The sequence below is a fragment of the Drosophila rhopaloa genome, unplaced genomic scaffold (assembly GCF_018152115.1).
Source record: "Drosophila rhopaloa isolate 14029-0021.01 unplaced genomic scaffold, ASM1815211v1 contig_150, whole genome shotgun sequence".
In the NCBI taxonomy this organism is placed as follows: domain Eukaryota; kingdom Metazoa; phylum Arthropoda; class Insecta; order Diptera; family Drosophilidae; genus Drosophila; species Drosophila rhopaloa.
The window spans coordinates 1,944,920-1,971,003 of NW_025335029.1; the positions used below are offsets into that span (position 1 = coordinate 1,944,920).

At 36.7% G+C, this 26,084-nt stretch overlaps 1 protein-coding gene and 1 long non-coding RNA gene across 2 annotated transcripts in view; one reads left to right on the forward strand and one right to left on the reverse strand.

Annotated features, from left to right (window-relative positions):
- The first annotated feature begins 9,675 nt into the window (after positions 1-9,675).
- LOC108052568 (ecdysone-induced protein 75B, isoforms C/D) overlaps positions 9,676-26,084 on the forward strand; it is a 109,897-nt gene continuing 93,488 nt past the window's right edge. Inside the window, exons 1-2 of the mRNA XM_044456787.1 lie at positions 9,676-11,034; positions 11,186-13,275. Coding sequence (XP_044312722.1) covers positions 11,904-13,275 — 1,372 coding nt within the window. The 5' untranslated portion in view covers positions 9,676-11,034; positions 11,186-11,903. The remainder of the gene's footprint in view (positions 11,035-11,185; positions 13,276-26,084) is intronic.
- Positions 19,265-20,134, reverse strand: LOC108047456. Its single transcript, XR_006417388.1, has 3 exons — positions 19,851-20,134; positions 19,715-19,796; positions 19,265-19,624 (listed from the first exon to the last, which is right to left on the reverse strand). It is a non-coding gene; the product is annotated as an uncharacterized LOC108047456 (long non-coding RNA).

Consider the following 26,084-nt stretch of genomic DNA (forward strand, 5'->3'; position numbering starts at 1 on the left):
TGATATTTACCTACTCTTTACAAATTTCTCAATTCGCATTTCGTTCTCGAGGGAAACGCTCTACAATTAAAAATTAGCCGTCAATAACCAATTCGATGTCCTCGATCTGATATTCAAGGAACTACAAGACAAATTGTAACTGGCCCAGGCTCGTAAAAAGTGTTCATATCCTTTTTTTTGGAATACGTCGACTATTAAGGAGTTTCCCAGCAATAAAGTATAGAACACAAAATGGAATGATCTATTGGCTAAGGTGACTAAGCGGCACTGTCCCAACTTGAACAAAATATTTTTTATGATTTTTTCAGCAAATATATATTTTAATGAACTTCCATTTTTAGGATGGGGAGAGTCTTGGAGATTAGGACACTTTATTTTTCCTTTTGAGTTATAATCACTTGTTACTCACTTTGAACTCGGCTTAAATTTAGTAACTTTAGGAACTCTAAAAGTTCAATACTGTGGTTTTTGGAAACAAAGTAGTGAAGCCAATTGGCATGTTTTGTCTGATAAATAGTTTTGGAATCCTGACCACAAAGAACATTGCAATGCTACACGCACAGGGGCAAATGGCTTAAAAATATGAGTAATGACCGAGCAAAACCAAATCACACACGAACTTTGAACTTGCGCCTGAACCTGCTTACCGTACCCAACAATTAGGATTTATTCCTTTATCCAACCAGGAGTGCGTGTCAGGTGCAATGGACACACGCCCCGTGGCGGTTCAATAACATTGACTTACTCATCAGGTGGTCGGGGATTAAGGGGCCTAATAGAGGGAGTTTATGGAGCAATGATTCACCTTTGTCGGCTGCAGGTCGGAATAACCAAACAGGATAAGCCGCAATGAGGAGGACTCAAACGCATAGAATATCATAAAAAAATTTTGTATGTTGGAACATGAGCAGTTAAAACAACAAGTTTTATAAGGAGCTAAAAACGAATTAAAATTATATATTGAAAACAAAATTGTACTAAAAAAACGTATGCGAAAGTAGTAAACAAATTATATTCCGGAATTTGTCTGTATAACATATACTTTAAATATAGTTTATTTATAGTTAAAAAATAAATAATATGACATCAAAGTAAAAGTGCTTGAAAATTTAATTTGACATAAACACTCAATATTTTTCCTGTAACCTAACTATCTGAATATATTGTTATAATATTTTTAAACTAAACTTATCTTAAATATTTCTTTAAGCACGCTGTTTATTGGCTTTTAATGATAAAATCGTTGATCTTCTTTTTTAAATGTTAAAACGCAATAGACTTTTTTCGAATGTAGAATGAAGTGGTGCCAACAGGATGAGCACTGAGGAGGAAAAGAGGACGAACTTTTGGCCAACTGGAATCGAGGGAGAACCCAAATAATGCGACTGAGTCATCGACCCGATGGCTGCTCCTCTGCCATAAATAAAACAAAATACGCACCCTCTGGAACGCCTTGTCTCCGGCTCTTCGGGTCCCGATGAATATTAGTCGCAGTGAACTCTCTGGAGGCGACTGACTTATAACACACTTTTGGCCACTTTACGCTTTGACTTGGCTTTCTGGCCGAAATCAGTTCACTGCACGCACATTGACCCAATAATTGACATGGGTCTGATATTGAAATTTCTTTAGTTAGGGGTTGGGCCTTGCAACTTTTCACTTGTCTAATTTGCCTAAGTCTGGAGCTCTGATGATTGGGACAGACAATTGGGTTTTGGTCTTCGAACTTATTCTATCTGATTTTTATAACAGTTTGACTTTTGTCGATAAAAGGATAAGGGGCTAAAAAGTTTTTTTTTTTTATTTTCCAAAAGGTTTCTGTGTGAAATATTTTAATGAGTAAAAGACTTTTTGGAGGCTTTCTCATAGCTTTTATTTTCCAGCTGTAATCTCGAAATTGTTAAAAAAAAGTAAGGAAGAATATGCTTTTCGATTATCTGCCACATATTATTGTTGGCAACATTTTAACTCTTGTACCGTGTTCACCAGTGTTTAAAAAATTAAAACCAAATTTAATATTGTAACTTGTTATTTTAAAAATGCATCAACCTTTCAAAATGACAAAGAAGACTATCAACTTAGTTCTGTTTCAAAATTGTCATATTTTTAACTGAATGCATTTAATGCATATGCCACATCTTAATCCATATCTGGACAAGGACTTTGTGTGTGCTGACCTTTTTAATGGCCATCGGGGCAATGTCGAATTTTTAGTGGTCGCGTGAGTGTGGGTGACACGTGTGTGCCATATATCCTTGCACTGCCACGGGTGAATTAAGTTAACAATTTGTCAAGGAAATGCAAAACAACTGCAATGGGTAGCCCTGAAATTAATCTACCTCCCCCTCGCACTACCTACATTCTTTTTCTCCTTCTGTCTGTCAACCACCCAATGTCATTTGCAGGAGTTTGGCGGCTGCATCATCGAAGAGAATTCACTACCCAGTGAAACCACTACAGCTATTTTAAGTAATATTATTTTCCATTTATTTTCAATTTAAAAATATCAATACAAATTTGAATTAATTGAACCTACTAAGGGTCCGTATCTATTTAAAATCAAACATTAAAAGCTAAAAATCGTCCAATACATAGTTTTTTAAGTAAAATGTAATACATTTATTTATTGGCTTTAAACTGCAAAATTAGGTTTAAATAATAACAAATTTACTTGAAACTGTTTTTTTATAACCGTTACCGACCGGAACTCATACTTTTAAAATCAATCCAACAAATCAGTACAAATGTTTTGAAAACAATCAGCAAGTTTATCCCAAAATGATCAATTGTTCTTACAGGTATTAGTAGCGGTTCCAAAATTTATTTTTGCATAGTTTTATAAATCAATACTCAATCGTGTTTCAGCTCACAGTTGTTATTATAATTTAGCTTTTTTATCTGAAACCTTATCTCTAATGTCCAAGCTAGCCAATTTTGTAGCCTGTAGTTGGCAGCACCGACTACCCCACGTCCAGGACCTTGGCAATGAGGCACTCCTAGCCAAGGATCCGAACACGAAACCGAACCAGAGCCAAGGACCCGACAGCGGATGCGGAAATGCGCATGCCTGCGTGTCCTTGCCCTTGGTCCTTGGTCGTTGCCGGGCGGAGCAGTTGTAAGACCCGTAGTGCCCCTGAAAACTCTTTTAACCTTCGTGCAGCCGTGTGGCAAGTGCAACGTTGCAGCTGCCAAACATGCGCTTTTGCACCTCGGCTCTTTGCAGAAAAATAACAGAGAGAGAGGCAGAGAAATGTTGCTGAATTTAGGTTGGGTCGGAGGTGGCATCGGCATCCCCTCCCAAGGATCAAAGGGTGGTGTTGTCTGGATGCCCCTGCCACGTGTCGCCAGTTGCAAATTTCACGACGCTGTCATTGACCATGATATTTGGCCACTATCACATTGTGACTGCCAGGGCCGGCGTCTCAATGCGATGCCCTCGTTGCATTTGGAGGTCCTCAATGGGGGAAATTCGGCTCCAGAACGCGGCATGAAATCCGATTTGGCAAAGGGCAGCGGTAAGGTTTTGCAAGGCTAAAATAAATTATTTCATACTAAACTTAAGAGATCCTTAAAATCAAAACAGAAATCTAGTGAAGAAAATTATTAGAAACTTGGCCGCGTTATTTCAACTTATGGTTTATATCCTTTTAATAAAAACAAGAAAGGAAAGCTAACTTCGGGCGGAGCCGAAGTTGATATACCCTTGCAGAATACTCTGTAAATTATATTCTCCAAAATTATTCATATAATGCATTCTTAATACTCATAAAAAATCCCAACTTCCTAACTTTACAAACACGAAAGTTATGGCATTTCCGATCAATCAGTTATATGGCAGCTATAGGATATAGTCGGCCGATCCTTTTGAAATTTGGTAGGTCGGACTGATTGGCCAAATATAAAACCCATAGAAAATCCCAACTTCCTAACTTTACAAACACGAAAGTTATGGCATTTCCGATCAATCAGTTATATGGCAGCTATAGGATATAGTCGCCGATCCTTATGAAATTTGGTAGGTCGGATTGATTGGCCAAATATAAAACCCATAGAAAATCTCAACTTCCTAACTTTACAAACACGAAAGTTATGGCATTTCCGATCAATCAGTTATATGGCAGCTATAGGATATAGTCGGCCGATCCTTATGAAATTTGGTGAGTCGGATTGATTGGCCAAATATAAAACCCATAGAAAATCCCAACTTCCTAACTTTACAAACACGAAAGTTATGGCATTTCCGATCAATCAGTTATATGGCAGCTATAGGATATAGTCGGCCGATCCTTATGAAATTTGGTGAGTCGGATTGATTGGCCAAATATAAAACCCATAGAAAATCTCAACTTCCTAACTTTACAAACACGAAAGTTATGGCATTTCCGATCAATCAGTTATATGGCAGCTATAGGATATAGTCGGCCGATCCCGGCCGTTCTGACTTATATACTGCGTGCAAAGGAAAGAAGGGTGTGTGCAAAGTTTCAATTCGATAGCTTTAAAACTGAGAGACTAGTTTGCGTAGAAACAGACAGACGGACAGACGGACAGACGGACAGACGGACAGACGGACAGACGGACAGACGGACATGGCTATATCAACTCAGGAGGTGATCCTGATCAAGAATATATATACTTTATAGGGTCGGAGACGTCTCCTTCACTGCGTTGCACACTTTTCACCAAAATTATAATACCCTCTGCAAGGGTATAAATATATAATACAGATTAGGATTTAAATTAATTTATTAAGGTAATTGGCAAGAACTCAGTTATCAAAAAGTACTAGAGGCTTGTACTTTTATGGTTCCATTGAAAAGTAACTTAACAAAGATAATATACACTCAATTAATATTTACGACGCAATTTCGATCAAATCTAGTATAACACGTTATAGAACAAGAATGGCAAATAAGAAAATCAAGGTTACAAGGTGTTTTTCCCTTAAAACTTCCCCCACAAAACTCGAAAGACAAAGGAAGCCAACTCCATTTGAGTGCAACCCCCGGATTTGGCTTAAATCGAAGCTCATGAAGGAAGTATCTCTGCCTCGAAGCGACCTTACCAAACAAAATGTAGCCCAGCGAGTGTCTAGGAAACCGCCTGTCCTCGTACTCCTTTTCCGCATTTTCCACCTCGTACTCCTTTCGTTACCACTTGCTTTCCACACCCCATGTGGCAGAGTCTGAAGTTTGCTTTCATTTCGTTGCCCGAGGGGTTGCAATTCCAGACAGACTGAGACCAAGAGCTATAGAAGCGGAGAAATCCACCCACTCGTCGACTTTTTGCAATTATTTTTAATTTCTGTGCTACGACAACTCCCGGAATGCCAAAAACTTTGCAACCCCAAAGAAAGCACGCAAAAAGGGGCAAGTCACTCCAGGCGGGAACCGAACCACGATATCTGCAGAACAGACCCAAAACATAGATATTCGATTCGAAAGCCCAGTACAGTAAACTTCATCGCATGTGGTTGTATAGGACAATTAAGATAGATCTTCGATTAATACTTTAAACTAAATTATTTTATAAACAGATTCTTTGTACTCTGGAATAAGCTTTAATAGAAAATTAGAAAACTATCGGTAGTTTCGATTGTTCTGTATCGCAAAGCCAAATAAATTATTATTCAAATAATAAAATAAAATAATACTAGGCCTAAGAACTACAATCGAACCTCACTAAATACATTTTTACCAACTTTTAGTTTTATAAATGTTTGTTTAACAATAAGATCAGCTAAGGGCTTAACAATTAAGTCTAAATTTTTGCTTTTAAAAGATGGCTTGGACTTGTTTAAGGTTAATACATTAACCCTTTTCCAGCTAAGGCTGATGCGTTTTTGGGTTACTTATTATAATGCAAAGGCGAAATGATAAGGTCGTACTTAACGGTAAAAAAGCATTGTTAGATTATTGTAACTGAACTCAAAGTCTTCTTTTAAAAAATAAAAAAATGCAATTTCTTTTTTATGGAGCACCCACTGTAGCGGCGTCTATGTCCGCGTCTGAGTTCCATGTGCCACGTCCATTGCACCCCCAATCTGCTTTGTACATTGACTTCTCTGCTCCGCTTTGTTTTCTGCATTCGCTGCAAGTTCTTCCGTGCTCTCGCTCTCTTTCGGGCAAGCACTCTCTTACTGGGCTCTCCTTGCCCACTGTACTGTGCATTCCCATACCACGACCTACCTTACCCACACCCACAGTGCGCTGCTGCTGCACAACTCCCGCCCGGACGGCGCAGTCGGCGTCGACGTCAACGGCGGCAGCGCAGCTCGTTTTCATATTGAAAGTAGAATTTTTCACTTTTGCGAAAATTTGCAGTTCTGTCGCGGTCTCAGACTCAGTCTCAGTCATTTTGAATACGTCATGTGGAACGCACCGTCGCGTTCCGTCCTCTGTCGCGCTCTTCCTCTTCTGCGCAATCGTCTTACCAATCGGCGGTTAACTTTCGTTTGTTAACACTACAATTCGATCGGGCCAACGTGCAATCCCCTGGATGCGGATGCGAAAAGTATCTGCGGGATGCATATGTATTAAGTGGACTCTTTGTACGTGGAAATTGTTTGGATTAAGTGCAGTGTTGTGAGAGCTTTGTGTGCCAATTTAAGGAAAAATAAATATGACAGCGAGGAGAGATCAAGGATAGACCTTGTAAACATTTGCAAAAAAGTGCAAACAATTGTTTACAATTATAAAAGGATAAATTATAAAATTATAAATTACATGCCGAATGATTTTTTCAAAACAATCTAAACAATCTGCGCATTATAACAAACTGGAACCAAAATTAAAAACTTATAAGGCCACAAAACATTATGATCTAGCGTAAATATATTAGGTAGTTTTGTGAAAAATTGTAGATCCTTGGCCATAACAAATACAGATTAATACTAAGAGAAGTTTTGGGAAAAATAAATTGGAATTTTGTGATAATAAACAAATAAACAAATTTAATACGAATCAAAATCGGAAAGCTTAGTGATAAATTCAAATAAAAGATTGAAATTAAAAAAAAATTGGATTAAATCACAATGCTAAAATTAAGCCTAAAAAAGTATACATTTTATCCATGATTTAGAGACAGTGACATATGTATAAAATGAGGCATTAAAGAACCAAAGTGCAAGTGAAATAAACAAATTAGAAAATAAAGTGCTAAAAATTTAGAAATGACAAAAAAAGTGTCAGAAAATGGTTAAACAACATTAAGTGCAAGGATACAAGTTTAACGAAGTCAAACCTTGTTTAAAAAGTGTTTAAAAGACCAATGTATTTAAAGATAAAAAAAAGTGTAAGATTGAACCAGTTTATACGGAAATACCAAAAGATATGTGGTTTTCAAAGAGTTATTTTCAAGAATCCCTGATAAAAAGACAGCCCTCTTGACCTTTCACTCTCGGAATCTGCGTGCAACTAAGCCCTCAATTAGATGATTAAGTCTATTGACTACTTAAATACCAATCGAACCCAAAAGTACTTATCCTTCTGGCTGAATAATCTCCTTTTTGGGCCCCAGTCCACGACTGTCTGACTCATTCCACTTGCCCGAAACTCCGTCTGGAGTTGCAACCCTCATTAGAGGCGTGCCACACCCCCTGCAAATAGTGCCCAGCACCACCCACCGCCCAACGCCCCCTGCAACTCCGCAGAAATGCAGAAACCCCAAAAAAAGGAGGGGGAAATATACAGGGCGATAACAGTGCGCTGCTTGCTCAACTGTAGACGCTCTGTTAGCCTTGCCATGGTGTGGGTGAACTTGAACACACACATGCTAATGTTATATTTCTCTCAGTGCTCTCGCTCTCTTTTTATTTGCACTGCTCTCTCGCTCGATTTATTCTATTTCAAGTTCTTATTTTGCAATGCAAGTGTGTGCGATGTCGTTCAGTGTTAAGGTCAATACATTGCCGCCTTTGCATACATGTGTGTTTTTTTTGCCCCCTATGTGTGTGTTTGCACTTGGAGAAACATTAAATAAGTGTTATATTTTCAAAAAATGAATTTTCTAACGATAAAAACTAACTTTCTTTCAAATATTTGAATCATTGAAAAATTGAATAACGAGGAATAATATAATAGTTTGCCATCTTATAAAATAAGAAAAATCAGAAGTAACACCATTTTATCACTCATACGTACTGTTGCCTTTGAATTATTATTATTTTTTGTTTTTGCCTTTGATTATTTTGTGGCTTTTCCTTATTTCAAGTTGAAATTTCTTATATATTTATGAAACTTGGAATGCAAAAGAAGTACCCATAGGAAATCTTTTAATTGTATGTTAACATTTTATTCTTTTGATATATGCAAAACATCAATTTAAATATGTTAATCCATATTTCCCTCTGTGGATTTCCACATGGTTGCAGCTCGTGAGGTTGCGTTTTTGTTTGTTGATTAGTCTGCTATTGAATGTTGCCATGCACACGCGGGTGCACACATTCGCACACTGAATGTCATCGCCTTTGCTCGATTTGTAAATAGCGGTTTATTTGGTGCCTAGCTTTTGTATATATTTTTTTGGAGGTCTCCCCCACTGACGTTTGCGGAAGCTTCCGCTATGTGGCCGCCATCGAATCGTCGAGGAATTGTGGGGCATGATGCATCATCATCTCATGGGGCATCAAAAAATGTGCATTTCTTTTGACAATGTCACATGATTGCTCTGGTTTTGCTTTTAATGGACAGGTGAAAGTAAGCGAAATTGATTTGTTATGGAATTTGTTAACGGGATTAAGAATGCTATTTAAAATGTCTCAGTTACAAGTATGGATGACTTTGATATTATTGTACTTGGAATTATAATACTAGGGGTTAGCTTGAAAATGCTGCTTCTCATAAGTTTGAAAATTTTCCTTAGTTACATTTTGGATAATTTTTATTTTGCACTAACCCATGCTTAATAACTTTAACCTAATTGGAATGTGTTTCCCAAGCAATTCAATATAAAAGGCTCTAAAAATTGTTAATATTTTTTAAGTTTTCTTACTTTGTATAGCTTTAGCAGATTTTTGCTTTTGCCACTCCAGCTCCATTTATCAATTACAGCCAGACCCTGAACCTACCTCAATGCGTAACCCTGCCCTAACCCAGAGAAAATAACCCAAAATAGCCCAAACCAACTGAAAAACGCAACCCCATGGAAAACTCTCCGCACGCATATTACTCATACGCACCCGAAACACGGAAGTTGAGGGCCGACAAGCGAAACCCCAAATAAAGCGCCAGCAACCCCCGAAAAAGCAGCAACCCTTATGCCACAAAAAACTCCAAAAAACTCCCCCTCGAACTGCCCCAGTCCAGACTTTGTTAACCCCCCCATGCGAAAACAAAAAAGCTATGCGTTATTCGCTTTTCCCTGGCTCATTCGCATTTATTTTTGTTTATTTATGTTTTGCTTGTATTCTTCGCCTCAGCTTCCTCGTACGCAGTCGCTCTCTCTCTCTCTCTCCGGATCTCTCTCGGGATCTATCTCTCGATTCCATTCCATTCTGACCACCTTTGCAGCCTGATTCTCCGCCTGTTTTTCCTCTCATTTTTCATATGGTTTTCACTTTCATTGTGCAGCTTTGTACGCGAGAGCCGACTCACAATTTGTTCCGCTCTTTTCTGGTTCTGTTCTGTTCTGGCTTTCTGAGCTTTTGCAGTTTCAGTCAGAGAAAGTACGGCCAACGCAACGGTTGCGTTGCGAATATATATATCCCAAACCAGCCGCGATTTTAGCAAATAAACAAAACCCAACCAGCCGAGCAAGAGAGTGAATGAATTTGTAACAAATTTTCACAATAGAAGAAAATAATTAAGGGAAAGCAAGTGTAAATAAAAATAAGGGGAAATGTGCAATAATTATGGGATCACAACAAGGTCCCTTATATAAGCGAGAGCCCATTGTCAAGGGCGCCAAGTGTTGGCCACATTGAGCCGTATTCGTGGCCGTGGCCGTAACCGTGTCCGTGTATCGCTTTCGTATCGTATCGTATCGTGAGCGTCCTTGTCCTTGTGCAGGCCGAACAGCTGCTTGGGTCCTCTTTCCCCGACCGCCCATTCGTCCTTGTTCTTGAACCGTACGTATACCATCCTCCAAAAATATCTGCTGCTCCTGCTGCTGTCACTACTCCGCCCTGAAAACCGACCTTCCCGGGCGCCCAGGCCCAGCTGTTGCTACCGACCACCCACTCGAATTCGACCCTCAGCTGTTGGCCATATACGATATAAACGGGAAAAGAAAAAAAATGGTAGAAAATCGTAGCTATCGCTAAAACAGCTGTGGAATTCCGGCGTAACAATTATATTCGTCATCTCGTCGCAATGTGCTTCAATAAATTGTTCCTAATAAACAAATTCGCCCAGCGTTTGCCAGGCACAAAGGTCAAAAGTCAGCAGAGACAAGTGTAAGAGCCTTAAACGACAAGAAAAAAAAACAAACAAAACAAGGAAATCAAATTAAAATCAAAGTGAAAACTCCCATTAAAAGAGCTTAATGCAGTTTAATTAATAAAGGTGGCACTTTAAAATCTATCAAAGCTCACACAACGCTCGCCAGCGAAAAAAAAAAATTACCTAAAAAAACCAATTCATCTATATTTTTCTAGAGGTGTTTAAAAATAAAGTAACCAAACTACTCCACGGAAGTATAAAGTCGCGAATCTAAATAAAAAAAACAAAGTGAACAAAAATTACTGCTCAGGTTTAAAAGTTTATAACAAAGAAAATAAAAGCAACTTAAGCGTTGTGTTTCATGTGCAAAATCTTAAGAAATATCTATACAAATAAACTCATATATTTTTGGAATATAATTAATAATAAATCTTGTGAATCGTGTAACTTGTATAAAATATAAAATAGAATAGGCAGTGAATATATAACTATAAAATCAATTTGTAAACATACAAATAAAAGATTAAACCTTATACACACCTAAATACGATCATAAAATATATATTCTTATACATATTATTCAACGATTTTAATCAATCAATACATCAATCAATTTAACAATCAATCGAGCGATATACTTCAATTTGCAAAAAAAGTAAGTAATACAATTTTTGCATTAAATCATGGGTTTATGGGTTTAAAAACTGTATTTTGGGTCTGAAATATTAATTATCATTCTGCTTGTTACTATATTCTGCTTGTTACTATAAAAATAAAATAGTTATAAAATGCTTTTACCTTCGCAGCTACTTCAAAGAAATACCTACAACATACTCAGACGCTGCTGTGGATCGGGCGAAGCATAAATCAGCAAACAATAAACCATCAAGTATTATTAGCAACTAAAACGAACTCAGACTCGGAATCAGCCTCAGAACTCTCAGCACGAGATCATCAAACTTAACTCAACGCAACTCAGTCGAACTCATCTCATCGTCAACGGAAGTAGCCTCAACCAGAATACAACAGATAAAAGTATATATTTAGACATATATGGTAATGATCAAGCAACTGTGGGCAGGTATAGGAACAACGCTAAGCTAAACGTAAGGACTAAGGACAACAACAAATTCTCTAGGATACAATAGAATACAAGAAAACACAAGAAAAAACAAAAAAACAGAAGAAAAGGACAACTTTTTCATGCAACTTTGAAGGCTGACAAAACTAATTTTTTGATAATCCAAAAACAGAAGCGAACAAACAAATTACAAATTACAAATTACCACAAACAAAAACAGCAACAACAAAAAGCGTAAAGAAGAAGAGACTGATTTTATAAATAAAGGAGCAAGCAGCGGAAAGGACAAAAAGCAGCAAAAGTGAGGCAAAAGTGATTAAGGATCAAATCCAAAAAAATAAAAAAAACAAACAAGCAACAAAAGCAACTTTCCATAAAACATATTTATATTATATCTAAGACAGATTGATATTTTTGTGCGATTATCCCTATTTTGATATATCATGTTGAAGAAACTCAAGTGCATGGAGGCGGTCCAGGCAGCAGCGGCTGCAGCATCCGGATCCGGAAGTGCCACCACTTCCGCATCGAAGCTGATCAAGACCGAACCCATTGACTTTGAGATGCTGCATCTGGAGGAGAGCGAGAGGCAGCGCGACTTGGAGCGGGAGCGGGAAAGGGAGCCCAGCAGCAGCAACAGCAACAGCAACAACAGCTTGACCCCCCAGCGATACACCCACGTGCAGGTGCAGACCGTGCCACCCCGCCAGCCTACGGGTCTGACCACGCCCGGTGGCACCCAGAAGGTCATCCTGACCCCGCGCGTGGAGTATGTGCAGCAGCGAGCCACCAGTTCCACGAGTGGCGGGATCAAGCACATATACAGCCAGCAACAGGTGGGTGGTGGTGCGTCGCGATCTGCACCACCGGAGGCCACGGCTCTGCTGACCACCTCCTCGGGCACTCCGCAGATCATCATCACCCGAACCCTACCCTCCAATCAGCACTTGTCGCGTCGCCATTCGGCCAGTCCCTCGGCCCTGCACCACTACCAGCAGCAACAGCAACAGCAGCAACCACAGCGGCAACAGCAATCGCCACCACCGTTGCACCACCAACAGCAGCAACATGTCCGTGTGATCCGCGATGGCCGCCTGTACGATGAAACCACTGTGGTGGTGGCTACCCGTCGGCATTCGGTGTCGCCACCACCACTGCACCATCACTCCCGATCGGCGCCTGTATCGCCGGTGATTGCTAGGCGTGGTGGTGCTGCTGCCTATATGGATCAGCAGTATCAGCAAAGGCAGACGCCACCGCTGGCACCACCGCCGCCGCCTCCTCCACCCCCGCCTCCACCACCACCACCACAACAGCAACAACAACAGCAGCAGCAACAATACATCTCCAGTGGTGTTGCACCACCCACGGCAGCGGCTCGCAAGTTTGTGGTTAGCACCAGCACGCGACACGTGAACGTGATTGCGGCCAATCATTTCCAGCAGCAACATCAGGCGCAGCAGCAACATCAGTCGCATCAGCAACATCAGCAGCATGTGATTGCTAGCGTTAGTTCTAGTAGCAGCTCTAGTGGCTCTTCTTCTTCGCACATATTTCGCACGCCCGTGGTATCAAGCAGCAGCAGCAACAGCAGCGGCAACAGCAACATGGCGCACAGCAGCAACATGCTTCACCAGCAGCAACAGCAACAGCAGCAATCGAACCTGGGCAACTCGGTGATGCGGCCACCACCGCCGCCGCCTCCGCCCAAGGTCAAACACGCCTCCAGCTCCAACAACAACAACTTGAGCAGCAGCAGCAGCAGCAACAACAACAGCAACGGCGAGGAGCCGTCTAGCTCGATTCCTGATCTAGGTAAGTGCCTGCCCCAAGACAAGCCACTCGAACTGTTAAACCAGCCACCCGTTGACCCTGACGGCACTTGTCGATCGCTTTATGGTCGGACAAGCAGTTGGCAGGTTCCTACAATACAAAAATACATAGGGGCACTGGACTACACAGCAATAGTTGATTTTTAAGATTGCCAAAAGATTGCAATTAGAGACAATACAAAAGAAAATTATAAATTAAGGGTATTAAGCACTTGCCGTTTAAATATATACATTGCCAAAGTAATTGGAAATTTATAATTGGACCCAATTTAAATATTTCTAAATATCTAATCATTATTAATCTTATTTCCATTATTATAAGGCATTCTTTAAGGATACTTACCCAAACTTCCAAAGCCAAATGTTTTTAATATCTAATGACAAACCTCAGAATATAATTTATTTGTTGACTTCACATCATATTAATTTGGTTTTACCAATTGACAGCAAAATACATTTTTTTGAAGTTCCAACTAATACTTAACAAATTTCTCAAACCCAAATGTAGTTAAAATCTAATGGGGAATCTCTGAATCTAATTAACCATTGTTGTCACATATTACAATATTTTTCACCCTGAGAACTTAGTTTTAATGCTTAAAAAAGTGAATCTCCCCTTAAAATCTGCTGATAAGTGTAAAACTTGGCATGTAGGAAATCAAAATATATTCACTTGTGAGTCAGCGGTTAATAGAGCTGTTTGTACAGTTAGTCGTTGCACATGAGACACTTATTCATATATATCTATGGAATAAATAGAAATAACGGTAATGCTGCTACCACCAAAAGGTCAAACTAAATATGAGTAATTTTACTTTCTACACCAGCGCTGCAAAAAAAATCTAGAATAGAATAATGACTGAAGCACGTTTTGAAAGTGGAATGCAATTGGGGATTGGGTCAATGGGTTTTAAACTTTTAAAAGGTTTATAATGTATGAAAATGTTAGACAAGGTGTGTATTTAATGGATGACATATGGGAGTAGTCTGATATAAGATTTGTGTGTTGAATTGAAATTATTTCGGATAAAAAGTGTTTATGGCTCTGGATAAACATTTCATCCGAAATAATTTCAATTCATCATTGCATTACCTCATAATTTAGGATTGTTTTTTGGGAATGATACATAAACTCACTTATATATTCATACATATACAGTCCAATAAAATCAACTGCTGCACCTCAAATCAGAATTTTTGTTTTAATTTAATTATCAATTTAAATTGAAATTGTTTTCGGGGGTTGGTCAACAATCTCCCCCCTCCCATTTCCAATTCTCGACACACTTTCAGCATTGCCAAGGCTGCGAGATATATGTTATATATTCCTATATATATTTGTGTTAATTTTTTGTGTGTATTCAACAATTGCTTCTCTCGTTCTTTCACCTTGAACTTCAACTGGAATAAACTTGCCGCTCTGTCTGCTTTTCTGCTTTCCTCTGACGTGGTGTCTGACTTTTGTTGGTTTCGTATCCAAATTGGAATTAAATCTATATGGAAGAAATTGCGTATAAATAAAAAATATATACAAAATTTGCATTGTTTGCCCACAACTGATTTTAAATTGTGCTATTTCTTATTTATAGTTGCATTTGCATTGCTGATTATTCTTTTCCGCTTCCGTTTTTTTCTGATCCAAATTTATTTTAAGGTTCAAAATAAAGCCAATTTAACATAAATGTAATTGCATTTAATTTTTATTGGAAGGAAGATCAATTGAAACAAAACCTATCTTTTTTTCGTAAGAAATTTATAATTGTTAAAAATAATCTATTATGCAATCGTTTTATTTGATGTATCACCTCTTACGTTTAAAGTCCATTTATATGCAAAATAACCATTACTAATTACTGTTATTGTCACCTAATAATAAATAATTACTTTTTTTTGCTTCTAACTTCCACACTCTGTTGGAATTTTCTTATAACATTATTCGTTTTTTGATATTTATGAGAATTCTGTTGCGATTGTTTCCATAAATTATTCACTTTCAATTTTGTTTTGTGCTTGGCTTCCCTCAAAGTTTTAATTAATCACAATTTTGTTTATTTTTCCCCTTAAACGATCAAGCGTAGTGCGTTGATTATGTGACCAGCATTTTTTTTAATACAGGTTAAATAATATGTTTGGATCGGGATTTCCAGCTAAGCGGGGAACCTGTTCCACGAATGCGAAAGAGATACGGATGAAAGTGACAGTTGAGAATGATTTTTGGGGCTGAGAACTCTTGGTATTCTAATGATTTCATTTGGCTGAGTTGTGTGTTTTTTTTTCGATTTGATTTTTTTATTTATTTTTTTTTTTTTTTGCACATGTCTCAAGATACGCTTAGTTATACAATATATATGTACGAGCGTGTGTGCTTATATGGAGAGTCGGGCGAGCTGAATTCTTGGACTACGGCTTGTTGTTCTTGCCGTTCTCCTTTGTTGCTTGGCTAATAAATAAACGAGTCTGCGAGTTGAGCAAATAAAAGTCAAGGCCAACGGGGCCGACTCGATAGATTTATTTGCCTTTTTCCACGCCAAGCAATCGGTTGTGAAAGTGATTGCAGATATGTTCCCGATTCACTACCTGTTTTTGATTTTTCTCTGTTGTCCCCCGTGTCGGATATGCTCGATTGTAGAGCACCAGCGTTTTCAATGTCAATGCCAAACCCAATTCGAGACCTTAAGCTCCTCGCATCACACATATCAGCAATGGGTCAACACTGAGTGCTTGTGTGTGTATGTAGAGCACTCATAAACGTCCATATTCCCCATGAAATGTATTTTTACTCCATTGTTATCATTTTGCGCAAGTGACAGGCCGCAATTGCCGCACATGAGCACACAAGGAATAACGAAAGAAAACACAGCAGTAAAATACATGAGAAAATGGTTTTAAAATTATACAAATTTTATGTTTAATTAACTACAATATTTGTTTTCCATTTTAATGGTATAAAATAATATCAATGGCGTAATTAAATCATTGTATAATATTTTCCTATTTAAAATAAGATATATTTTCATTTTTACTTTATCTCTTTAAAAGTTGTAAACAATTTTTGTAGAATATTTTGCCCATCTGTAATAACTTTTATATAATTTAAATATATATATTTAACATATAGACATACTATTATCGTTTTAAATATATTTTTTATAAATTAAAGTATAAGTATTTTTAAATAATGCTTGGCGCAAATATCTCAATTTTCCAGCTCGAACAATTTCCGATCATCCTCCCTGAGATAGAGATTACAAAACAAATAACCTAAGCTTCGTTGAGGGCGATTATGAATTGTTTACTTATTTAAATTTGTTACCCCAACCAGTTCACTTCGACAAGCTTGTCTTGGTAGTGAGATATATTTCTCATTCGTACGAGTTAGCCAACTGTTGTGCAAACGGTTCTATTAACTTGTATATAGTGTTATGCAAACACTTATTTAAAACGCCAATCTCAACATTGCGATAAATTATCTACCGACACCAAGCTCTATACCAACTTTTGGAAAATATACTTTGTTTAAGGAAACTATTTTCATTTTAAAAACCAACAATAAAATGTGCTACAAAAAATTCGTTTCATTTCCATTACTAAATTTACTTAAGTAAAAGTATACATTTTAAACCAAAATCTAATATGTATAATCCAATTTTATTCTATTTGCTTTTATATACTTTTAATTGAACCGATTAAAATGGCTGAATCACGCTCAAAGTCTCGTAAATATATTTTAGCGGCTATAATTTGATTAGCTGATGAAATGTTTGCCATATACTGAGGCAAACGCATTTGCCTTATTGCGTTCTGGCCAACTTTCAATTGAGTCATTAGCAGCGTTTTGACTTTTTTTTCCGGATTGCCTGGCCTAGTCCCAGGCATCCGACGACCTTGCCAGTGAAAATGCTTACATAACCCATAGCAAAACTAAATGCTGATTTTTGCGCACAACCAGCACTTACATTATTCAATAGAATAAAAGGTAAACGCGTAAATTGTTAAGGATTTTGTTGTACTATGTGCAATTGAATAAATAAATAGATTATGGCCTATAAAAACCGATCAACGATCGACGGAGAGAGTCGAGAGAGTAAGAGAATGGTAAGAGTGGGCGGGTTTTGGGGGAGGGAATGGGTTGGGGGTTTTTCGACCTTGACGTTATACAAACTATTAATAAATATACGTACTTGTTGCTAATTTCCCTTCTATACCGAGTCTATAATGTGCAAATGTTTTATAACCGAACTGAATATTGATTAAAATTACAATACACAGTTATTAGACAATGTATCAATGTGTGAAGATCAAAGTGTGGCAGTAGAATCTTGAAAAGATTTAAGATTTAAGTGTATGAATAAGTTTTCATTCCGCTTAGTGTTAACCCAGATTTTACTTTGGGTTATTGTTTGATAGATTCATTTATTTTGATTTTGAAAAAGACATTTAAAAGTAAATTAAAATAATAAAAAAATAATTTTAAAATTTTATTTAAATAATATTTTTAGTACATTTTTGTATTTATTAGAAATCTTATTATTATCTAGAATTCCTATAAAGTATATATTTATTTAATTTCTCAATGATTTCTTAAACTAAACTTTGGTTTAAAATACTGTATTTAAAATACTATATTTAATCTAAAGAATGAGGAGTAGGCTAAATGTGGTGTAATACTCTAGAGGTCCCTTTCCAAATGAAATTCCTTAAGTCCAACTCGACGGCCCTGAATTACGTTCAATGGTTTTAGCATAATTACCCAACAGTTGATTGATTTATAACTGTTGTATTAACTGAACTATGTTTAATTTAACTACAATCCCCCAACCTATTTTCACTATAATTCAATTCTAAATCGAATAAACAGTGACACAAAGTCACGCCAAGTCCAGTCTGGTTATGACAATTTCTCTGTTACTTAACCGAATACAGATAAACGGGCTACGACAATAATAAAAAAAAACAGTTAACAAAAGTATCTAGCGGATAAAAATGCGACACGAAGCAAAACCAAACCTGTTCTAGTAGCAACAAAAAATCGAAACAAAACAAAATCAGCAAAAAGCAAAGGCAAATAAAATAAAAATAATATACAATGTGCAATTGTATAAAAATGCGAATTACAAGTGGGCGAGCGCAATAAAAATGTTAGAAAAAAACACAAGGTCATTAGAAGCGGAAGAGAAAAACAAAAGGCAAAAAGCAATAGAAACAAAAGCAAAGCAAAAGCACAAACAAAAAATGTGACACACTGAAAGCGAGAATACAATAATTATACAAACAGATGTATGGGTGTTTAAGTAGGAGGGGGGTGGAAGGCGGAGGGGGAGATTGTGGGGAGAGGGGGGGTGGGGGTATTGTAGACAAGTGCAGGCGTAACGTAAATCTAGAACACTTCCTGAATGAGCGAGCGAGACGGCGTAAACAATTAGCGAAAAGTGAATTTGATTACAGTTGCAACGGGGCGTATGAGTGACGTACTTGAGCGCCGCCTGCCATTTAGCTATCTCCCTCCCACTCCCACTCGCACTCGCGCCGTCGCCCTCGCCAACACCGTTACAATCGCATTGAGACTGAGGCTGCGTAACGGTATCGCACTAGGCCAAATTACAAGGTCACACTGGTAATCCCAAACCCAAGCGATATGTCCTCCCAGCGATGTTTCCATGATTTCCAACTAATATTGCATTCCCCGATTCGAATAACGGCCATTAAAGATACTGTTATAAATATGTGTTTACATTCTACGATTTGAGTAACGACAATTAAAGATACTGTAGGAAATTTTTTTTAAAATTTATAATATGTGTAGAGGTTTCCTCCCACAGTCCACTTATATAATTTAATTTTATAAAATTAAATGTTTTTAATAAAATTAAGTGGAAATATTTTCTAAGATTATTAAGTTTATTATAGAAAATTCTTAATAGTTTCATTTCACCGTTAGTTTTAAACTATTAACTACTGGATTATCTACAACATTAAATAGAACTAGAATTCGGAAAACCTGAAAAAATGACAGAGAAACCGAATACTATCCAAAGTGAATATAACTGGTTGTTCATAACGCGACTTTCACATTGCAAAAATGTACACAATATATTGAAAATTAATTTATTATAGCATTTTAGAGTTTGAAAGTACAAAGTATTCAAATTCTCAGATCACAGCTTTTACTGCCGTAATCCATTTTTTCCTTTTGATTTTGTACACAATTTATCTTAAATTATATGTAGGCTTCATAAAACACTGTCAATTTGGTCAATTCTCTTCCAATTACATTTTGGGCCAGGTTTCTCTTACATATCTGCATAATTTCACTGCGCAGACACAATGTACAACTAAATGGAGAAAATTGAGTTTTCAAGAGTTACTTTATTTCCAATACAAAAGAGTTGTTTTCAAAACATCACTGTTTTTTTTCAACTCACCTGTCGTTAAGATAAAATGCCAGGTATATATTGGAAAGAAATAGCTTAGGACTTTTCCATATATAAAAAGCATCTTTGAGTTCTGCATTAGGGTAAATACAAATATTATTAAAATGCTTGTATAAACATAACTTACTATTCTCATTCCCAGCAGCATAGAAATCCCTGCCAAAATATACAGTATGGAAAAAAACATTATAAAAGAGACATCAACCCACGCAAACAACAGCACTTTATCATATTCTGGGGAATTAATTGAAGTATTTGTATAACTGGCTAAGCTCATTAACATTTTCATATAATTGGACATATCAATTATAAAATACATCGCGTAACCAACACCGCAGGTACCAATTAGCATGCACCATATTGAGTAGTACTTCGACCAGCTGGATGCTGTAATTTTTTCACAAGACCGACACATTCGCCAAAATTTTTAAATATATTTTTTAAGAAAATTGTATTAATATGTATTATTAAAAAATCATGGTGAACTATGATCTAGCAATTTCTTTTAAGAAGCAGAATCTCAGGTAATGGCATCTATTTAATAATCTCACTTTATAATAATATCTCAACCGCTTTTTACATATTTATTTTACTTTAAATTATATATCCTTTTATTGTATATATAAGAGTATAATTTTTTAAGGCGAAATACTAATAAGTTTAGGTCTTCCATTATTTAAAATTCTTTGAGTTGATATACCTTTATATTATACATACATATATACATAAAATTATATTTCTTTGGTTGATATACCAAAAAATATTTCAAATCGCTCTTAAACAGTTAACTATTTTCCACTCTACTGCTGGCCCTGCTCTTGAAATGTAACTCTGGCATTATTATATCTGTTGTGATATATTTTTACATAGACACGTGCCGATCTGATAGCGATGATTTCAAAAGTCTGAGTCAGTTGGAGGAAAGCTTTGAATTTCTTTTAACTGGCACCGAACTGAATCATCTTGGCTTAGCTTAGATGACGATTTGATGGAAAGCCCTATGAGCACGAAAATTCTCAGACATAAATATAAATTCGAGTATTCTTTCAAGGTAACATCAATGTGAAGGTCGTATTCGTTTGAGTTTCTTGGAAATATATTTTTAGCGTGAATCATTTTTTGTAAAGAAAATAATTAACCAAAGTCCGATACAAAGAACGAAACTATTTTAGTCAAAACCTTTTAGTCTTTTTAAATATTAAAAGACTTATTAAAAGTAAGCGCAGCAATGGGATCATACCGAGCTTGTTTAATTAATTTGTGAGCTTAATGGGAACTTTTAATTCCTCTTGAGTCATATTCGGATACAATGACTTTCCATCTCCAATGTTTATGTAAATATCAACACCAGACAGTCAAAAAACCCCTCTGAATCCCATGAGCCACTCCGTGGTTGCCCTAAATTGCACATTTAGGTCATGAACCGGAAACGTCTTAATTACATGAAATAAGTGAAGCTCAAAGTCAATTTAAATGCACCACAAAAGTGAAAAATGCAGAATGAGTAAGAAAATCAAAAGTGCAAAAAAAAGGAGGAAAAAGAGGCGCAGACAGCAGAGAATTGCATACATAAAAAACTCGAATCAAGTTAAATAATTAAGCTGGCCAGCAAAGCAGAACAACAGGAAGGGAAAAAAGAGACAGAAAAGCGGGAGTGAAAGAGAGAGGGAATCGGCTAACAAAGGGCCTGGCTGGACTCCTCAAAAATAACTAAAAAACAAATCGGAATGAAATCCCTGCAGACAAACGCAGACAACAGTCGCCCAAAAATGTAGCTTACCAATTTTAGTTGGAAATTTTCGACCAAAATGCTGAATTTATTCATTTCTTTATAAATAAATCATTTTTATAAAAAAAAAACCTTTTTTGTTCTTTAACTTGTAAATATAAATGTGTTATCCAAATATTCACCTTCTAACCCAACTGATAACAAACCTTTTAAAGAGAATAAACCAATCGAAAACTATGAAAATGGATAATATGTTAAAAATTACATACACTATACCATTTAATAAATAACTAAAAAATGATATTTAAATACAACATAAAGATTTACCATTCTGTGTGCAGTTCCGCACAATAAAATCCAAATAAAAAGAGAAATACTACTGTCAACTAACTTTTTTTAGGAAATATCAAATATTGAGCAGTATTTAATCAATGTAAGCTTCTATATACATATCTTAAAATCTGACAAATATATGATTTAAACATGAATACAAAATCGCTTTCAAGTTGAAGCAAGCTAAATATGATGATATGATATCGATATCCTTTGTCAAAAAGTTAGCAAATACCTCAAAATTAAATCTTTTTTATATTCTTAAGGTACATTTTATGGTTTAATATCCCACAAAAACCTAAAAAAAAATGATCTGCTACTTTCGAATCAGCACTGTATTAAGAATAAGTATCTCAAAAACAAGAACAGAGGCAGGGACGATACATCGAAGACCTTGAACTTTGGTAACAACAAAAGCATGCAGAGCAGTTCAAGCGGCGAAGAAATGAGCCTGGAAAAAATCAAAACCGAGAGGAAGAAGTGGCAACAGTACCAGCATTAAATCAACCAGACCAAAGGTCCAATGTAGGGCAGACAGAGAAGGACGGCAACAACAGTGGAAAGAGATGGGAATAGGGAGCGAGTACGTCTGGTTATTAGCAGGATCGGCGAATAATAAAACTGGTTGCAGAGGGAGCTCATAAAGAACCTCCTTCCCAGTTTGTCAGGCAAGTGCCATTGACCTACAAGCAAAAGTCGTTGGCTTCTTGTGGATCGCTAAGAACGCAGCCCAGAGAGAGAGAAAGAGAGGGGAATAGGGGTGCGGAAAGAGACGGCAAGAGAGTCAGGAAGGGGAAAAGAGGTAGTGCACAGAGAAAACTAATAGTTTTGGAAATCGATATAAAAGGTCAGTTTGCATTGATTATAAATTTAACTTGAGCAATACCTTAAATATATATTATTGGGGTTTAAAGTAAAAACCTAGCTTTATGGATTAACATTAAACTTAGCCAAAACTTAAACTGAACTACCATATCGCAGGGAGCTAATGATCTTTTGATGTAAATAAGTTGAACTTAAGCGTATAAGAGCCACATCATTGGATGATCATGAGCAATAATATTTTACTCATTTTAGAATTCTTTTATATGTTATGTATGATCCTATAGTTAATTAAAGTTTTGATATACTTGTACTAAAATATCAAAACTACACATTAACTTTAAAACAAATTAAAACAAATTTTTTTTTTTTTCTGTGCAGAGGAACTTTGGTTTGGTAGGTGGGCTGGCCTTGATATTGTCAACGACATGACTTCACCCGAACAACAAAAACAACATCACCGACTGCAAAAAATGTAAAAATACAACAATATCAAAAGAGGGAGATGCCCCGAAGGAAAGGGAAAGAGAGGGCGATAGAGCGTCACGCTTGGGACTTGGGGGCGCTATTTATACATTTTCCTCTTGTGATCTGCTTTTTGTTTATTTGCGCGCCTAAAAACGTTCACAGATTCTGTTCATTCCCACTGATCTCCCCTTTTGCCCCAAAACTTCAACCAACTCGCTGCGATTCGAATCGCGGCTGTACTCCAATCTGCAATCTGCATTCCCGTCTATATGCTATTGCCATCCCTTTCCCTCCTTTGAGATATAGCTCAAGTGCAGTGCCCTTGACTTAGGTCAATAACACGATTTGTTGACGTTGTTCAGATACTTTAACTAGCATTTGGATTACGTTTTTGTCCGCAGCTATTAACTAGGTAAAAGGCATCATTTTGTTTATGATTTTTGCTATAATATTATTATATTATAGTTGTAATTTTAATAAATATAAAAGATAACTTCTATAAATATGTCAAGTTGTAGATATGGACAGTACAAACTAATTCCGAACTGGAAGTTTTCTCTATAAATATTTTAATTGTGGGTGCAGTTGGGGGTCAACTTTTGAAACTAACTAACTTGCTTGTTAAGTAAGTAAGTTTTTAGTTTTATTTCCCCAATTTCTCGGTCTTAATTAAACAAACAAGCTCAGAGAAGTTCGACGAAGTCTGCTAATTCTTAACAAGAATCTGTATTTCATCACAATAACTTTTGTTGACATGAATTATCTATGAACCGGACTGGTATTAAGAGCTATTTGCATATTATTGAAATGGTCAGTAAAAAAAACGAATACTCAGTGGAATTGACTGAAATTAGGTTTAGAAGCGAACTAGTATCGATTGACTTAATATGCAGGCCACTTTCGAAACCCAGAGATAACCGGTCAGCGAGGACTTTATTAACCCAAACAAATACCGAAAGTATCCGCACACGTCGCCACTCGAATGCCTCATCCTTGGACATGCCATTGCCACTTGACAGTGACCTTACAACCGCCGAACGTGGCACCACCCCGTGGTCTGCACCACTGCACCACCACCACCACCCCCAATTCGACCCCCTTTTGCCCTTCATTGGGCTGCAGCTGCATAACCTTTGCCTTGAATTTGGAGGCGATGGCGATGCGCATGAACCTGACATTGAACGTGATGGCAATGAAATTTTCTTACCCACTTCCGAGAGCGAGAGAGAAAGAGAGAGAGAGCAAGTGAGGGGGTTTTGTGGGAAAGGGAAGAAAAGTTAAAACTTAAACCAACCTAACCTCCCCCCACCCCCCATCACCCAGGTAAATGGGGGCTAACATTTTTGATGGCGTTCTACTACTTTACATTGTTGCTTTGCCGGGCACTCAGTTCGGAATAGTTAGGGGCTGGGCTATAGGGGTTATAGCGTGGGCACCCGACGTTGTAGCTGAGGTCAGGTCAGGGCCAAAGCACTTGACATTTCTCCCCCTGCCACCGAACTCATAAATATTCCAGTTCCCTAGACTTTTACCCACATATATGGGTTAGTGTGTCAGGCAAAAGTTTGATTGCCTATTTCTTATAGACAACATCGGATCGGTTGATACCGACACTACCTGATGTCATTGACCCACAAGCGGAAAGTAAACATTTATCAAATGTTTTTCAATTAGTCTGATTTGATTACAACAGGGTTTCTGGGGAATAATTCGATATTTGCTTAGTTATAAGGTGGAACAATAATATTTGTCTGTGCCTTGCATATCAGGTTGTTAATGGTAAATATGGGATATTATGTCATCTAATACACATTTGAAAATATATGTATGTATAGAAATAAGTTTATTAACTTTAATATACATATATGTTAGATGATATACGTTTAACATTAGTCTTCCTGGCCCTATTTAAATTTCCATTTCCAATTAACAGCAGTGTCCAATTACTCATTTCTTGTTAACATTTTAAATTACAACTATTTTGTATTTCACCTCCATCCATGTCATAAAATTAAACACAATTAAGAAGGGTTGAACAGACCCATTATGACTTTTCCTATTTTGGTGATTTAGACTAATTGAGCGATTATCGATGAGTTAACTTAGATGTAAACGCTTTGCATAGTTAATAAACTCGGTCAAGTGACAGGAAAACTTTAGTTTTTCCTAATACAATTGGGTTAACTAACTTTCAAAAAAGTGAACAGCTCGGAAAGTGATGGGGAAAAGCAATACAAATTGTGTTCATAACACAAAATTAAATTACGAAGGCAACTCTCACGTAACAGAAAAGTTCCTGCTGATTTTCCCTTCGCTTCTCGCTCGCTCTTCAGCAGTTTTGCAAGAGCGTGTTGACTCTACCTCTCCTTACTTGAACTGAAAAAATATTGCGCTATTTACATATTTGTTAAATATTTTATTTACCTTCTTTTAAAACATTTATAATTTTCCATTCTATAAAAAAGTTCACGTATGTTCATGGGTTTTTAAATATTTGGTTTAATAACATTGTTAATTTATTACTTATACGCAATGTTGTCTCTAATTACATTAAAATTAATAGATTTTTTATTTAAGCTAAAAATAAATTTAAATTGTTTTTAGGTATGTCGCGTTTTGCATTTAATTGGATATTAATTAATACACACAAAATTGTTAAAATCTCCCTTAACATTAACCATAAATTTAAAATATTCAAAGGCAATAATATTTAAAAATTCATAAATTTATGAATTGGTTCGTTGTTCATGTCAATTGTGGTTTCATTAAAGTAATGATGGACTAATGATGGCAATATTTAATTAATTTTTTTAAATTACTTTCTGAACTTACTTCGTCGAATCGAGGACGACAAATTTATAAACGAATCAAAACCTAAAAAATACTCTTATTGTTTAGCAAAAAAAATTACAAAAAAATGAAATATCACCAAAGTAAGTTAGAATTTGTCAGCATTTGGCTTTTATATTTTGCCGTGTATATTGCTTCTGTGGCTGCTGAAATTGACAA